The sequence below is a fragment of the Maylandia zebra genome, linkage group LG17, assembly GCF_041146795.1.
Source record: "Maylandia zebra isolate NMK-2024a linkage group LG17, Mzebra_GT3a, whole genome shotgun sequence".
NCBI classification, from domain to species: Eukaryota; Metazoa; Chordata; class Actinopteri; order Cichliformes; family Cichlidae; genus Maylandia; species Maylandia zebra.
In genome coordinates, this window is record NC_135183.1 from 37,526,570 (window position 1) to 37,544,974 (window position 18,405).

Here is an 18,405-nt window from a genome sequence, read left to right on the forward strand (position 1 = left end):
TGTGGTTCTTGATTATGGCCCACTGTGGTTTACGTGGCCTAAATTATGGTCTGCATCAGGACATATGATGATCTGCACTTCCTTTTGGAGTCACAGTCGCAGGATAAAAAACTGCAAAACAAAAAAACCCTCTTTATTTGTTAAAGAGCAAAACGATGAAGGCGAACAAGCTTCAGCAATAAGCTGTGGGTTTACAAACCTTCTTTTTGCCCTCAAAAACCCTGAAAAAGAACAAATAAAGATTACAATAATATTTACAATAACAACATTCATATTTTCCCTCTGCTCAGGCGTTCCAACACCTTCAGTTAATGAGGAATACTTACTTCTAACTTAATCATCATCAGTTTGCAAATTCTGGACGCATTTTAATGATCACTAAATTGCTGTGATTTTTACTTTCCAACAATAATGAGTTAACACAACAAAACACAGCTAACTGCTGTTCTTGCATTTTAAAAAGTGAGCTTGTTGGCGAGCTGGATTGTAAAGGCACCTGTCTCTAAAGTATTTTGGGTCAACTTCTGCTTTTTAAATGTGCTGTGGGCTATAAATAAAATAGACGTGACAGTCAACACGGTGCATGTATGAGGCATATTTTTTCATTTCCAAAAATAAATAAATAACACAGTTCAGTCGGTTACATATTGAACTTGAAGAAGATAAAACAAGATATCGATCCTCCTGTGCTCGTATCAATCCGTTGCCAGTATTAGTGTTGGTATGATACTCTTGATATTCACATTGTTCTGTCGTTCAGGTGTGCCACTGGAGAATCACCTCAGTTTTTCACTGTGTTCTGTGTAGCAGCTATGCAAACAAGAAGAGCAAAGATATTTTTGGACTTGTGATTGTTGTTAGTGCACAGCTGTGCAGCACATGTATTTAGGTTCACCCTCCCCACCCCAGGCAGACATGCATGAGCTATTTAACCTGCAAACACACAGCCTGGCAGCTGATGGACAGTTAAGCAGCTAAAGACCCGAAAATTCACCCCAAAGGTTTAAAGGAGAGCAAAGCTACAACAGGAGGTAATAGCTATGACTTCCTTTAGTCAGACTTTGAGCTTTCTGCTAATCAGCTCTACTGTGTTAATGTTACACTGTGTGCCCAGTACAAATGTCTTCCCTATATTCTTTCGTGGACGCCCCCAAGTGGACATCAGCAGCATTACAGCATCAGTCCAAGATAAAAATAGCTCAGTTTCGCTTTCCAATCGTCAGAAATGATACCGAAGTTTTCCTCCTCCCATGAAACCAGCGGCCGCTGTCGTCAAGCTGCGGTTTGGTTTCCCAGGTGGAAGTTAACGCAGGCAGAGCTCGGACACGATGGAGACGGAAATACTGAAAATGATCTGCGCCGGCCAAGGAGCAGTCAACACGGAGGATTTAGTGTATAATCTGTTTTCCGGAGATCCCACGAAGTTGTCGGAGATCATTTGTAACCAAGAGAAATTTGTTTCCTGTTGTCCAAACGGACAGCCGAAGGTGGTGGCCAGGACCCGCCTGAGACTTTGCAGAGTGAAAGACTGCCCGGGGACGTGCAGGGGTCTGCACCTGTGCAAAAACTTCCTCTTCAGCGGATTCTGTCAGTTCACTCAGCTCAGGTAAATATACTGGACTTAAAGTAAGAAAGGTGAGTCATGGCCCGAGTGAAACAGCCACCGTCTCTGTTCATCCAGGCCTTTTCTAGTAATGCTGAAAGTGGCTGCAAAATATTCCAGGGTTAAAGGCCCTGACTAGTGTCTCTGTTTACAGTCAGTGAATATGACACTGACGGTGCGTTCAGGTATTGTTGGGAAAATTCGACATTTTCAGCAGTTTGACGCAGATTTGTTAGGAAAGCTAACCTGAACAAATATCATCATGTGACTCGAAAGGCTAATAGGAAAAGTTCCTCTCTGTGCTTCCTTGTACCGACTTCTGAGTCTCAATAAAAACTTTCTTTTTATTGTCGTATTTGTGTACAACCAAGTTACGGACCATTAAAGAGGCTAAAATGTCAAATAATTCGTAGTGCTTATTATTATTAGTAGTGTTTATTATTGTCGTCATATTAACTGGTTTTGAAGCCAGCTACAATGACAAATTCTCGGGTTTGGAAAAATATAAGAACACATATGTTGACAGACACTCAGTCAAAATGAATTTTTTATTGGTATCGGGCTGAATTTGGAAACGGATACACAGCATGTGTACGTGTAATGATGAATTAATCCACGTTTGGCAGCACTTATCATGTTTGTGTGTGGCCCTAATCCTTCTCATGTCACAGTCATGACTCAGCTGTGTGGATTCTGTTACAACAGGAGGGGCTGCAGCTTCTCCCATGAGCTGACCTCTGATCATAACCAAAGACTTCTGAGGGAGCATGAGCTGGAGAGCCTGAGCCGAGAGGAGCTGTGCACCCTGCTGCTGCAGAGTGACCACACACTCCTTCCTGCTGTGAGTCTTAACCTAACACACGATAAAAGCACCCTGACGAAATACTTTAGGTTGAACTCATCATCATTGTCATAACATCTTTTCACATCTGATTCTGATATGTTCATTTAAATTGTAACAGCTTGTTGATACTGTAGCAATAACAAACAGTACAGCTGACACCCACACAGTGTAATATAATATGTAATTCTTCACAAATTGGCAGTCATTGAGGTGTTCTTAAAACTTAGAGGTAAAGTTGTTTGCCAGATGTGTATTGTTCTCCAATTTTAAAACACATTTTCTGTCACGTTGGTGGCAAATCAGCTTTTTTATACATGTCAAAAAGTATATTAAAAGTTTTAAAACGCATGCAATGTAATTGGTAAATAATCATTTCCTTTCGTTTGTTTGTTTGTTTGCAGTACCGTCCACAGTTTTCACGATATCTTTTTCAGATTTTGTGTGATGATAACAGCTGATTTAATTTAGATGAAAATTGGGTCGCGGTCAAAGTCTCATCTAAAAAATCAGTCAAAACTTTATATTACCCACAATTTTTTATGGATCGTCTTTAAACTTGACAAAGATATACTAGACCTAAGAAAACGTTTTGAACAATTTATTGTGGCATTTAGAGTAAAATCAATTTAAACTGGTTAAAAAAAGCAGGATGTTGCAATGTTTATATCCATCATTTACATACAGTCAGTGATTGTATTCCATCTTTTACTTACAGTCCGTGTATATAACCACGCTTTCCTTTCATTTTGTTCTGTCTCCATCAGATATGCTACGACTACAACAACGGTGATGGAGAGTTCGGCCGGTGTCAGGATGGTGATGGTTGCAGGAGGCTCCACATCTGCCAGAAGTACATCAGCCGTGAATGCAGCTGCTCGAGGAATCACAATTTTACTGCTCCACAGCCCATAAAAAATGTCCAAGAAAGAGGCGTACCTGGTGCCCTTCTGCCATCCTTGAAGGCTGTGTATGCAAATAAAGAGGCTTTGAGGCTGGCTGAGAATGGTCAACAACAGCGGAGAGGCAGAGGGAGAGGTGGTAGGGGTGCGACAGGCAGCAGGGGCAATAGGGGAAACAGAGGAAACCAGAGCAGCCGACCAGTGCAGGATCGAGCCTCCTCACTTACTGAGATGCTTGCTGGCACTCACATCTTCGATCTGTACACCAGTAATGGACTGAATGAAAGCGACGATGAAAACTCTTCCACCAGTGACATCTCCGCAGCCACCAGTGACAACGATGCGAGCAGTGAAAACGGTGAGACTCGAAGACGGAGACGCCGTCATGGAAGAAGTCAAGCAGCTGTCAGAGGGAGAGGCGGCAACAGGGGCACCAATAAGCAACCACTACCAAAAACTCGTTCATCAAGCAACATTAACGCTGCTGTCAGTGATGAAGCTGCTAAAGGTGGAGAATGGCAGAACAATAGACAGAGGCCTGTCAGAGGTAAACACCAGCTGAAAACACTTCTGTTTTCAGATGAACTAAAACTGCTGTCTGAATGAAGCCTGTGAAATATCTCCTGTTTCTTTCAGATAAAACAGGGATCTGCATGTACTTCATTAAAGGTCACTGCAAACATGATGGTGAGAAAGTCATGGTTAGTAAGTGTTTGAGGCTTTAATGTAGTTCTTTCTTGACTTTGACCAGCTGTCTTTCTTCTTTCTTCTTAGATCGATGTTTTAAAGCTCATGACAAGATGCCGTACCGATGGCAGGTCCAAGATGGAGTCCAGTGGACTGATTTGCCCGATAATGAGACAATTGAGAGAGACTACTGTGACCCCAGTAACTCATACAGGTACTTACCAAGTTCTCACAGGACTCTCTGCAGTCCTGCAAAAGACAACGTGATAATCTGATAATCAAATACACTTTTGACTTTGTGATCATCACAGACTGTTTAAAAGCAGAACTTTTGGCAGTTTACTGGTTCGGAGCATTCAGTTAGGTGTAGGGATGGGAATCGAGAACAGTTCCCAGTAGTGGCATTCCTTGGAATTGTTAGTCTGCTTGCCTATTGATTCTAATATTGGTTCCACCTGCACTTGAATCAGCTGATTTCAGCTCATGTGTCTGAGGATGAAAGTAGTGGAGTGGTCCACAGCATGAGCACGGACATTACTTTTATTTTTATTCCGCAAAAGAACAAGAGTGTGATGGTAAAGTGGGAACTGCATCCAGGATGGAAACAACTGCATTATCCCGCTAACACAACTTCAGCTCTTTGCAAGCACCAAGATAACAACGTTAGCCTTTTCTGCAGCTATGGGGCATATATGGTATCACTCTTGGCTGGAAGCAGTGCTTAAACAATGGAAAAAACACCAACTTTGTCCAAAAACCTCTCATGTTCAGCTGTTTTCCACTTTTTCTTTGGTCATTTTAGCCTTTTTGTCCAGGGTGAAGGGAGTATCTGCCATCAAACAAGAAGACAGCCGCATGTAGCTATGATGATGTTTGCTAGTTCACCTTACCTGCATTAATGTAATAACGTGGTTAGCCTACTCAACGTAAATTACACACGAACAACATTAAGCTACTCACGCAGAGAAGAACGGCTGCTGCTGCCATCATCATCCGTCATCATTTCTGCTACACTGGCAGGGCTAGGGGCCAGGACTCTCCTCTTCGGGTTCTTGGGGGATGTTGCTAACTCCGGGTCCGATAACAGGCACCACACCCGCAGTAGATGTGCTCGGTGTGAGGTCTCGCAGCAAGCTATCAAATACGGTGCATTTCTTGCCTTTAAAAAAACACTGTACGTCGCCAGGTGTTTCATCGGATTTGAGGAGTTACCTCCTTTGACAGTATCACAGTATCAGCTTAAAGCACTTGTTGCTGCTGAGTTTGCATCTTTTGCTGTGAAGTACAGCCAGACTTTGACCGCTTCGCCTTGGACATTTGTAATCTGTAGCTCTGCTCTAAAAGAACGTACGTACCTGGACCCGCCTACTATCCTCGGAAACGTAAAATGATTGGCTAGAATCTGAAGTGTGTGACATCTAAGGAAAAAAAGCACCGAAATGTGCGCTGCTTTTAGGTCTGGTTACTACCGTTTATGTCAGAACCGGTGCCATCATGGCACCTGATATCGGTATCCTTCCCTACTGAGGAGCAGTCAGGCTGCCAGCTCAGTTTCTGCCTGTATATGTTTCCAAAGTAGAATCATTGTGGTGATCGCTTTAACGTCTCTTTGTGCTGGTTTTCATCTTTGCTTTGTGTTCATACATAAATACTATGACAAAGATCATACGTGTGTCCTCTTTAGAATAGGGATTTGTGTTGGTGTGTGGGCCTGTAGAATAAGGTTTACATTGGTAACGGGTAATTCACTAGCTGGGCCCACGTCCTCATTTATATTTGACAGCATTTTCGTAGATAAAGGTGAATGGCTTTGACATGAATTGAGCTGCGGTTTGAGGAAGGCCTCGAAAGGGACTGACGGCGGCTCCAGGACCTGGCACATCCCGTACTAAACGTACTAAATACAAGTCAAGAAGTTAAAGAATTGAAAAGGGGATGGAGGGTGGGTCATGTAAACGAGAATGAACAGCTTGTAGGACTGGGGGAACCTATATGGATGAGAACTGGAAGGAGTGTGTTTGCAGGTGTGGTCCCACTCCTGAAGTTCTGATACTTAATCTCCAATTATGAGACAAATTCATCCTAAAGTGAGACCCAACACAAACACAAGGACCTGGTTGTGGAAAGGAGACGATTTAGGTGATGATTCCACAGCCACAGGACACAATTCTTTATTTCTATTACTGTTTCCTTAATATCAACTTCTTTCAAACTCCACACACTTGTTAAAATGTTAACATTATGCCTTCTGTTTTGGGTGTCTGCAGTAGCACCAGTCCAGCCGTGCACTTTGACACGATGACCTGTGGATCGAACAAAGTACGTCGACTCTCGACAGAAAACTCCGTGATTGAGCCGACTTTCATCCACACCACCGAGTGGCTTTGGTACTGGCAGGATGAGTTTGGGAGGTGGAACACTTATTCCGCAGATGTGAGTAGCATCAGAATCCACTGTTCATCCACAGTGTTTTCAAAAGGTTGTTAGCACGTGAGTCAGTACTTTTGTTGTAAACATGATTAAAAAAAACATTTGTAATGTGGAAAAAAGTCCCTCGAACTATGACCCTACCGGGTGTTTTTCCCCCTCCAGGTGATCTCCACAAAGCATTTCAGTGCTTTTCAGCTTGTGTTTGTTTTAGCTTTAGCTCTCGTCAGGAGAGCTAAACATCTCGACAGCATTTTCAATGATAAAAAATTCTTAAAAACCAATTCTATAATACCTGCTCAGAACCATATCTAGGTGCTAGACTGCAAAAATAATGGAGCACTGAGCATGTAGGACCTTTACATAAAAGGTGCACACAAGCACCTTAGTGTCATCCACTGGGGTTTTTGACTATGTAAATGTGTAACTGTTTGCTAACACGTTCAATATATCAGCTTCGAAGTCAGTTCTCTGTTGTCACTCTCTGTTAAAATATCTTTAAAGTCATACTGCCTCAATAGATTTATTACATCAGAGGCTGTTATTAAAGCGTAAACTATCTGATTTTCTAATCAAAGGTTAAAGTCTTTGCTCTGGGTAATGCCACGTCATAGGACTGGTATAATTGTGAAACACTTCTCAACAGATTGGGAGGTAGAAAACAGTGAACAAACATGGAAAAAATAGCTGCTCCAGAGTTTTATTGAAGATATCCACACTGACAGCATGCCTCAGCAAGAAAAGCTAGCGGAGCTGATCTGAGCTACAAATAGTCACTGAACCTCTATTTCACTGACCATTTTGGAGGTCACTGCATTGCTTCTGCTGCAATCACAACTATATTTTTCATATTTTTTTTATCCTCTCTGTATTCTGTTGTTTAAGCTGCTGGAATTACAGCTCATGATTAAAGTTTTAATCTCATCTATTATGGCTGTAAATCGAGGCTGCCACAGTCTGTGCATACAGCTCTGGTATCTCTGAGGAGAAATTAGCAGCTGAAGTAAACGGCTACATGTACCAGCTGTGCTCAGTTGATCATGTGAACTGAGCATGCTCATACTGGACTGTTGAGTTTAAAAAATAAATAAGTAAAGTTAAAGTCTGTTAGGGTAACTCTACTGGAAAGAACGTCAGACTTTCAAACGGCCTCAATGGTTTTCAGCCAAGCTAATTTGACAGTCGCTATCTTGGGATATTTATTAAATATTATAAATTAATTTCTCTTACCAATCGTTCATTGCTCTTATGCTGATGCAGGTTTGTTTTCAGGTTAAAAACACAGTCACCTTTCTTGCTTTGCAGACTAGTGGACATAAAGCAGCAGACATCAACAGCACAAAGCTGGAGGAGAAGTTTCTGGCCAATGACAAAGACGTGGTGGACTTCACTGCTGGCTCCCAGTCGTATTCACTCAGTTTCCAGGGTAAACAAAGAATATAGAAACTCTGTGTTGACTCATTTCTGCATGTTAAAATGTAAAACTGAGTTTCTCATTATCATTTAACTTTAAACTTCCTCCTCAGACATGATACAGACAAATAAACGCTATGGCACCAAAAGGTGTGTGTGCAGACGGCCACTGTTTGTCTCTGCTGCAGATGTCCTAACAAAGAAAGTCAGGTACGTCATCCCAAAAACAGCCCCAAGAAAGTTTTAAGACACCTTCACTTTGGTTTACATGTAGTGTTTTAAATGAGTCTGATAGACTTGTTAACTCCTTGATCGTTACCAACCAGTCTGTAGAGACCAGTGTGTCTGCCAGAATCTAACATGATTCCTGTTCAACACTTGATTGAGACGTTTAATTGTCATTAGCAATGTTACACGTACATGCAGTGAAACAGGACGCCTTCTGATTGTACATACAGAGAGATAGATGATGCAATACATGAGGGAAGAGGAGGGAAAAAAAGAACTCCGCCCAGATGGGAGAGCAGTTTGAGAACAGAAAGAAGAAAAAAACCCTCAGCACAATGAAGCACATGAATCCTCACAACTTACAACATAAAAAACACATGATTTGCGACAGGGATCGGGGGGTGGGGGGTGGTATGGGGTAATGGAGAGAGCCAATGTAGACAACGGTCATCTGGTCCTGCAGCTGAAACCTGGCGCTGGACAGAGACCTGCCTGACCGCATCAGGTGTAAGCGTCGAAGGCGTTTGGAGGGCGAGGTGTGTGTGTGTGTGTGTGTGTGTGTGTGTGTGTGTGTGTGTGTGTGTGTGTGTGTGTGTGTGTGTGTGTCTGAGTACATGTGTGCGTGTGTGTTTCCTGTATCCAAAGAGAGAGAGAGTGCGCTTTCACCTAGTTTTAAGCAAAAGTCAACAATCCCCAAGTCACTGCAGGCGACCTTGAGGAAGAATTCGGGAGAATTTGATGTTCCAGCTTTGGCCTTCGAGCTTCCAGCTGAGGGAAGGCCGCATGAAGACAGTGCTCGTTTGGGTTTGGTTTACCATACGTGCCAACATACTAGTGTTGCCAGGGCCTTAAGATTAGAGTGAAGCAAATTCACCATGTTTGTCCATTCAGTAGCAAGAATGTCAAAAAACAGGCAAGCACTAGACATTAAAAATGCTCCAGTCAGAGCTTGCTAAACGTAAGTTGCTTTTTTTTTTTTTTCAAATTTCCACAAATTTCATTAAAAAAATCCCAAACCGATTTTGTAGTAGTACAGCTGTGAGTCTGGCTTCTACACTCTTGGATTTGTTTGGTTTATTCTGGTCTTCATGGCAGGTCCTGTCAGACTTGGTTGTTTCAGGTCTGTTGATGCACATTATACTGTATTGGAGTTTAACTCTGGACCACTGAAGGACAGACTTTCTGTAACCAGCAGCAACGCCTATGATGCAGCTCATTGCTGTGCAGAAATGTGAACCTTTATTTTGATCTAACTCAGCCCTGCCCGTCTCTGCTGCCTGAAGCAGCACAGAGCATGATGCTACCAACACCGTGACATCACGTCGTGTTGTGAGAGCTGTGTGCCGAGGGAGCTATCTGGTGCCCTTTACTCAAAGTGGCTTCTTTCAAGCATCTTTCTACCATAAAGACATAATTGATAAAACAGTGACACAGAGATATGATTCTAGACCCGTTCCCTGATCTAGACCTGGTGAGGCCTGTCGCCCTGGATGTTAAGAAAGAGTTCCTAAGATTTCATAGTTGGTTTGTTTGTTTTTTCTGATATTAGTATGAACTGTGGGGGTTATTACATGCTCAGGTGTGCGTCTTTCTTAACCGTATCCAGATCATCTCAGCAGTGGGTCCTATTTGTTCTTTTTTTTTATTTAGCAATTATAAAAAAAATTGAAAAACAAACAAAAACACTCCTAAAAATGACAAACATGAGCTCTTGCCATTATGGCATGTGATGGGAAAAATGTTTTGTTGATTTAAAATGAAATCTTAAAACATATGTAAAAAGTGAAGGTGTCTGTATATCAAAGAAACTTTTAATGGCATTTGTGTTACTTATGTTTTCAGACGTATTACACCCAAACCTTGTGTATTTAAAGTCATCCTAACCCTCTGTCTCTGCAGACGGCCCGTGGTTAAAGCATCTGCTCCAATACCAGACAACTGGGACAAGACACAGATCCCCGAAACAGGATATTCGGTATTGTGAAACCATAAAATATTAGTTTTATGTCTCTGCTGTTTGAGCTCACACTCAAGTTTAGACTTATATATATATACACACACACACACACACACACACACACACACACACACACACACACACACACACACACACACACACACACACACGCGCGCGCAGTGTTGGGAAGGTTACTTTTAAAATGTATTCCATTACAGAATACAGAATACATGCCCCAAAATGTATTCTGTAACGTATTCCGTTATGTTACTCAATGAGAGTAACGTATTCTGAATACTTTGGATTACTTAATATATTATCGTGCTTTTTACAACAACGTGAATGTACTATTGCTGTGTGATTTATTACTGTTACTGAAGGTCCGCGACTCCGAACCGTAGTAAAGGGACCTCTGGCTAATACGGCGCGGTCCCTGTCGGCTCGTAGCCAAAAAATAGCTTTACTTTGTTGTGTGGGTCAACTTTTCTTGCGACAGACAGAGAGAGGCATTGAAAGACTGCTCCAACGGAACTTATTGTTTTCGGAGGAAAACACGAACACGGTGTACAGTCGAGTCTTAATAGCTTACTTACAACTGGGCTCGTCAGGCACTCTTCTTGGCTGCAGTGGTTATTATTATATTTACATGCTTCCAGCTCCCGGTTTTCCTCGACGACAACTCGTACCTTTCACTCTCCTTTTTCTCCCTCCTCGCGCTCACAGACACATAACGTGTATGGCAGTCCATTCTCCCTGCAGCACGGACTACACTTCCCATGATGCTACATTCTTTAGAGCTATGCTTGTAGCATTCTGCCTGTTAGCTTAGCACAACAACAACAACAACAACGAAAAGGCGCTCTCTCACCCAGGAAACACACAGTCACAGAGAGAGAGAGAGAGCGTCGCCCTGTAACCATGGCAACCGTAACGCTGCCGCCTGGAACAACAGAACGTAGCTGTCAAACAAAACCCAAACAGTCCTGACCCGCGACAACATGAAACAGGAAAGTACCGCAGTGTAATCCATTTATTTCAACAAAGTAACTGTATTCTGAATACCACCTTTTTAAACGGTAACTGTAACGGAATAGTTACTCATATTTTGTATTCCGTTACTCCCCAACACTGTACATATGTTAACATATTCCAAACATAGTAATGTAGATGTACAACTCAATGTTATGCAGTGTAATTTTCTAGTAAAAGGTGAAAGCAATCAGTTTTTTTTTAAATACAACATTATATTAAACAATATAACACGCATACAAAATAACAAAAAAAAGAGAGAAAAAGGATTAAATAAGACAACCGAACGACATAAAATAAAAACAGACAAGCCTTTATCTTAAAAACGTATTTTTAAGATCATATCTGATCTGTTATCCTTCCTCAGATAGAAACTTGATTCTGGCCTCATAGTATTTTTCAGTGTGGGCTCTTATGTTACACCATCCTGAATACTGGAAGTTCCAGTTATCCATTAAACCCTGGGAGTTTACATTCTCACAGACTTTATTGGGCGATCGTAGCTCAAGAGTTGGTAGTTCGTCAGTTCGAAGGTTGCCGGTTCGAGCCCCGGCTCCGACAGTCTCGGTCGTTGTGTCTTTGGGCGAGACACTTCACCCGTTGCCTACTGGTGGTGGTCAGAGGGCCCGGTGGCGCCAGTGTCCGGCAGCCTCGCCTCTGTCAGTGCGCCCCAGGGTGGCTGTGGCAACAATGTAGCTTGTCAGTGTGTGAATGTGTGTGTGAAGCGCTTTGGGGTCCATAGGGACTAAGTAAAGCACTATACAAATACAGGCCATTTACCATTAATTACTGTAGTCCTCTCCGTGTGGGCTTTCACTGTCTAAGAACTTTCCTCGGTACAGTTCCTGAATACTGAGCTCTCTATGTATTCTGAAACTGGTCACCCTCTAATGTATTTACCACCCTGTCATATATCAGTAAACATTAGCCTTCCTTCTCATTTACGTTCTCATTGGCTGTTTCAGAGATTTGGAGAGTTTAACTTGGGACCCGGCTGTATTCACCGGGTCTTGTATTGTATTGTTGATTTAAGATAAAAACCATTTACTTTATTCAGTCACTGGTTCCCACATTGCTTCCTGTGCAGATGACACTTCAAGTGGAATTTCTACAGTAAGCAAAAGATTTTCCCAAATAATTTTTTTCTAAGAACATATTTGGGGAAAAAAAGTAAAAAAACAAAAAGACAAAAAAAAGCTAAGCTTAGAAATATATTTCCTATCGTTGAATTCAGAGTTTCCATTTCTGTGTTGTTCTTAGGAGTAAAATGCCTTTTTTAACACTGTTGCTGGCCTTGTTTAAAAATAACATTATAGAATTTATATTTGTACTCAGACATAAAGCTAAAGAATTCATACTAACTAAATGGTGAAGGGAAATGCTCGTGTTGAAAGATTGCAATATTTTTTTGTTTTCTTACAGCGAATCTCCATCCAGCGCGCTTCAGATGAATTTAAGACGGTGGAAACTCATTTCTGTAAAACCATGAAAGGCTTTGATATTGTCAAAATTGAGAGGATTCAGAACAAAGCTCTTTGGGAAGTCTTTCAATGGTACGTATTGTCTTCTGCGGTCCACAGACTTCAGTAAACTCTGACTTCTTTTATCCATTTTCTGCCCCCTGCTGGTGATTTGAAAGAATACAGATTTAAATTCCTGCACTGGTGTCACTCCTCAGAGCCAGAGGCTGTGTTAATGTTTGTGTACACAGTCCAGGGTCAGCGTGCACACTTTCACGACATACAGACAAACCAGACTGACGTAAGATATTTGTATGTCTTCTATTTCAAGGCAAAAGAATCAGATGAAGACCAAAAACAAAGGGGGAAATGTGACTGAGAAAAAGCTTTTTCATGGCACTCACTCCAAATTTGTTGACACCATCTGCCACCACAACTTTGACTGGAGAATCTGCGGACTTAATGGAACGGCTTTTGGCAAAGGTGATTGGAAGAAATGTTCAAGCTGAAACAGTTATTGATAAAAAGCATGTTTTCATAAACCATACATTTAAAAAACAGAAGCTCCAAACTCACCAAACAGACATTTTTGTCAGCTGTGGTTGTGAGGAACGATGCTTATTTTTTTGCCCGATAATCACAATGGTCTCTTTTGGTGTCTAAACACAGGTAGTTACTTTGCCCGTGATGCCAGATACTCCCACAACTACACCGGTGACACTGACGTCAGAGACATGTTCATCTCACGGGTGCTGGTGGGAGACTTCACCAAAGGGTCCTCCGATTATCCCCGACCTCCTTCGAAGGACGGAGGGGACATAAACTTCTATGACAGCTGTGTTGACGATGTAATGGACCCCTCCATATATGTGGTGTTTGAGAAGCACCAGATCTACCCCGAGTACCTGATAAAGTACAAGACCACACACCCACTAGTTAGTACATTGATGTACAGTGGTGGTGCATCAGCACCAGCACCAAAGCCAGTGGCAGCACCAAAGCCAGCTACCATATCGGCTTACCAACCTAGCACGATCTCCTCTGGATATAAAGCCAGTACCTCCGCTTCTTTTTACTCACCTAACACAACCTCTTCGCCCCACCCATCTAGCTCGGCGTCTTCTGGGTACCCATCTAGCTCGGCGTCTTCTGGGTACCCATCTAGCTCGGCGTCTTCTGGGTACCCATCTAGCTCGGCGTCTTCTGGGTACCAATACAGTACCTCGTACTCAAACATCAGAACAGTTAACCAGCCCACACATGTCCCTCCATCTCCCTCAGCACCCCCAAAGAAAACATCCGATTCTTGTGTCATTGCTTAACATCAGTGGTGTAAAGGGGGTTGGTGGTGTTTTGCAATAATAATAATAGTAATAATAATAGTAATAATAATAATAATTAATAATAGCATAAAAACAGACAGCAATGGTGGATCTTGAGCACTAAAAGTGTTAATTTGAGTAACTGAGAAGAAAACAAATGAAGCCACAGATATTAATGAATTCCAGAAGATTAGAATATGTGATTTATTAGCTGCTGTTTATAATGAACAGATAACCAGTTTAGGATTAACTCACTTCTCAGTCAACTGCTATTAAAGCAGCTTCACATGACTTTGAATGATGAGACTTTGGTTTGCTGAATAGGTAAGCGAGAGGCAGTGCAGAAGAAAGCTTCAGAACTGTTACATTTTCCCGTTACACTTCATAATTTCTTTTTGTTGTTGTTGTTTTGATGCTTGAATTTTTCCACCTCGAACAAATGTAAAATGATTTTCTACCAATTGCCAGCATTTCCACGCACTTTGTTTTTATGTGCAAATTGAAGATGCACGTAAACATGTGGCATTTTGGCACAATCACAATTGTTGAGGTGTTGTTTAAAGAAACTACACTAACTTTTTTACAGAAAATAAAAAATAAACGGCAGCGGTGTGCGAGCCGTATCAGAAGAAACACCTGAGTGCTTTCCTCGTGATTATCTCAGGAAGTTTTATACGTCATCCACATTTAGTGGTTACCATACGAACGCATCGTACTGTATCACGTAATGATGAAAAACACTGTGTCAGATTAGGCCATTAGTGTCACGAATTCTCGTAACAACTTAGTCAAGACACATGACGGACTGCGCGTTGGTGCCTAATGATAGCTTTGCTGCTTTAGACGACCTTTGTGATGTCAGCAGGAAGCTGGGCCCAACTTCTGGGAACACGGAAACAAACAGCGGCGCCGTGTGATAGTCACTGCTCCGTGTTTGGAAAAACCTGAAAGAAAATGTTTAATGTTGTTTACAACTACGAGTGACAAACTCAGGAGTACAAAGCTACCTTGAGTCACTTTAAATATTGCTCTAGTGACTGGATGCCAGTATATCTCAGTGCTCACAGAGCAGGTGATCCATATAACATAAGGCTGTTGCAGAGGGCCGGGCTCAAATCTGACCCCACACCATTTGCACGCCTTCTCCCTCCTTTACTGTCCTATCATAAACAAACGCCCCCCATAAATGTTGTTCACTTACTGGATTTGCGTCTTTCAGTGAACATTTAAAAAAAATATAACTGGTTGAGAATCAACCCCAGCCACTGCAACCTCACTGTTTCCGAGTGATAGCGAGTGTTTTGGGGCGATATCCAAGCGTGGCCTGCTCGTTCCATTTGTCTATAAGGTCTTTTTTTTTTTTTTTTTTTTTTTTTTTTTAAATAAATCTTCCCGTAAGAAGATTAACGATTGTTTGGATATTGCATTTTGGCGATATCTCTGTAGGGTCCTGCTCAAAGCCTGCTTAACCGTGATTGGTTAATGCTCCTTGGGATTTCTCTTTAATCTTTCAAGTGATTTGAAAATAATTTATGATTAAAATGAAAAAAAATGTGACTTAAGCTTTTACCTACCACTAGAAGGTAAAAAAAAAAAAAACAGGCTATATTGATTATTTTATTGATAAAATGTAAATGAAAGGCTTGTAATGTGCATGGTGGGTGATTTGTTTAGGGTGTGATTATTGATCATTTCACCTGCTCAACATGAATAATCACTGTTTTCACAATTATTAAAGTAAAGCATGTTGCAGCACATTAGAGTGTGTTTGTTTGTTTGTCGCTGTCAGAGCTGCAGTTCGTTCTGTCTTTTTTTTCTGCGTGTCTCATAACTGACATAAAAAATGCCACCAGCAGTCATGTTGGGGCTCTTAGTGAAATGAGGCAGGGCATGAAAAATGATCAATATGGCTGCCGGTGCTTCATCTGACACAAAACATTAGGCCTGTAAAGTAACCCCGCTGTAGCACCCCCTCCTATCAGCGTACATGCACCAGCAACTGCCTTCTGTTATGTTTCCTATAAACTGCAGTGTGAATATGGGCATGTTTGGATGTTTCCACTGTAGCAACGAATGGTGGAAACAGACTTTTTGCACAATTACAAAGCTATTAAATCCAGGTCTTCTGTGATCTTAATGAAAAAAAAAAGAAAAAAGTAATCGGCCTTGGTTAAAGATCGAAAACGGTGTCACACTGATTCTGATTAGGCCTGACTCCTGGGAATTAGCTTTGTGGAAGTGGAATTCACAACAAGGCAGATGTGATTTTGAAATGCAGAGATAAATATGCTCACTTGCTAATGAGCCGTTGGGCAGACAATTGTCGACAGAAACCCCCCAAAAAAGCATCAGGAAAGGGGGTTACTGAGCTGAGAGAGCAAGGCATTTAAGTGCAGTTTCCTCTTTAAACTTCTAAACAGCAGAATGATTGTTTTCAAGTTTAAGTGTCGCCCTCTGGTGGCCATTAGGAAGACTGATTCTATTACATGTCATATCCATCTCACAGCTGACACATCCACATCATGGTGACATTTAAAACTTTCCTCTCTGTGCTTCCAAGTTGCAAAGCATAATGCTGACAAATGGCATTATGCTGTCCATCTTACATATACAGTCTATGCTTTATCTTCATATCTTAGATTTTCTGCCCACTTCTTTTTTCCTTTAGCCCGCCCCTTTTAGCATAAGTACCTGTTGAGGAGGCGGGGTTAAAATAGGGAGGCAGGTACACAAACAAACTGATAAAGCCACCAAGGCGTTATCAAACCAAATGCATTGTTTCCATATATATTTATTTTTAATGTATGTGGTCCTGTTTCATTTCCAAATAAATCTACATTATTTCAGCCTGTTTGCATTAATGATATCAAGTCCCCCATCAACCACCACAGGTGGGGGACAAAGAAAAAGACAAAGAGCTCAGCCTCCACATTAGATTACAAAGACCCAATTCCCAGGGCGAAAATAAATTTGGCTGCCACTTCTGCTGCATCCATTTATCCACCACCCGTGCTTCATTATGCCTCTGCTGCCCATTAAGATAGAGCTGTCCTATGGGAAATGCAGCTGTGTCCTGCAGGATGCAGAAAGCTCACCCAGCGACAGTAAATATCCACTGACATTAACCAGCTTGAGTGGGGCCCCTTCCTGTCTGACGTGTGCTTCATGGCGGCTGCAGTCCTGGCCCTGGCTGTCATTTCCTGGACCTCCAGAGTCAGCTGCCAGGACCTTCCAGGCTTCGGCGTATCAGACAATCTGGTCTTTCCTGCAATGCACTGGCTTATGAATTAAATATGACTCCTTTCTGCTTTGTTTTCACGCGGCCCTCCCGGCGTGTGAGATGTTTATGTTTCTGCTGAGTCACAGTGGTTTAGCTCCAGCTGATGGAAGAATGCTATGGCAAAAACCGCAGGGGGGGGGCTATGAAAGCGAGTCAGATCTTTATTTCTGGCTGATGGCAGAAGTTTTTGTGGAGTATCTGAAATAGCTGCTTAAACTTAAATTGAAGGTGCAGGCAGCAGATCCATGCATGAGCAGCCTCAGTAGATGAATAAGGCACCTGTGGATCAGCTGACTGGTAATGGTGTCGATATACAGATATATTTAAAGTTACATAGTATATTTCTATGTTGTTAAAGATGCTTTATGTAGCAAGACTTCAGACATCTTTGTGGTGCAACAGTGTAATGTAAGTAAGTAATGTAAGGGGTTCAAAAGTCGTCTAGGGAATTTATGTTTGAGATTTTAGAAAGCATCTTTTTATAGATTTTTTTAAAAGAACTCTTTGATTTATTAACAAATATCTAAAAAATAATGACAATTCCCCCTCAGCTCAGCTCTACTTGGTGGTCAGTGCTAATTAGGAAATGATTATCATGCTCTCATGCAAAATTAATATAGCTAGCCATCGGTAGTGAATGCAAGGTAATACTGGCATTAAGGTCAAAGCACTTAGATCCCTCAAAGCTTTTCTGGCTTCATTTAGGTGCGATAATTAATAAAAAACAAAACAAAAACAAAAAAAACAACGTATCTACTTATCCCACAAGACCCCTGATGATGTACCTGATGATGTCATTCTGCCCTTTAGGGTGAAGCACAAGAAGCAACTGAGCAGTGGGAAATGTGGTCTTCCTACAATTCTGCATAATTCTCACATGGTGGCAATACTCAGGTCTGCAGTTATTTTTTCACTTTCTGTGATGTTGTCATTTCCTAAAGAAAACCAATAAGGATGCTGTAGAGAAGATGTGTTGCATTACTATTTTGGTGCTCAGCGGATTTAAACAACACATCTACAACTGTTTCCTCTACAAATGGTGCTTAAGAGAAAGGCACACATTCGAGAACAACTTGAAACGTGCTTGGAAGTCGTGCTGAGGACTTGGTCTGAGAATAGAGTCCATATGTGAGTGGCCTGAGGGTTGATGGTCTGGAGGTGTGGGACCTGATTGACCCGAGACGCTACCAGTGGGCAGCGAGTCAAACGGGTGGTGGGTGGGGGTCACCTGTGATGGCCCTTGTTCTCCTCAGACA

At 41.8% G+C, this 18,405-nt stretch overlaps 1 protein-coding gene across 1 annotated transcript; it reads left to right on the plus strand.

The window, feature by feature from the left end:
- The first annotated feature begins 555 nt into the window (after positions 1-555).
- Positions 556-15,626, plus strand: LOC101482325 (protein mono-ADP-ribosyltransferase PARP12). The gene is made up of 12 exons (XM_014407327.4): positions 556-1,606; positions 2,309-2,444; positions 3,212-3,893; positions 3,983-4,033; positions 4,121-4,247; positions 6,301-6,466; positions 7,766-7,886; positions 7,987-8,083; positions 10,001-10,076; positions 12,510-12,640; positions 12,879-13,030; positions 13,217-15,626. Exons 1-12 carry the CDS (start codon positions 1,329-1,331, stop codon positions 13,867-13,869), a joined length of 2,670 nt encoding a protein of 889 aa, XP_014262813.3. The 5' UTR covers positions 556-1,328; the 3' UTR covers positions 13,870-15,626.
- The last annotated feature ends 2,779 nt before the right edge of the window (positions 15,627-18,405 follow it).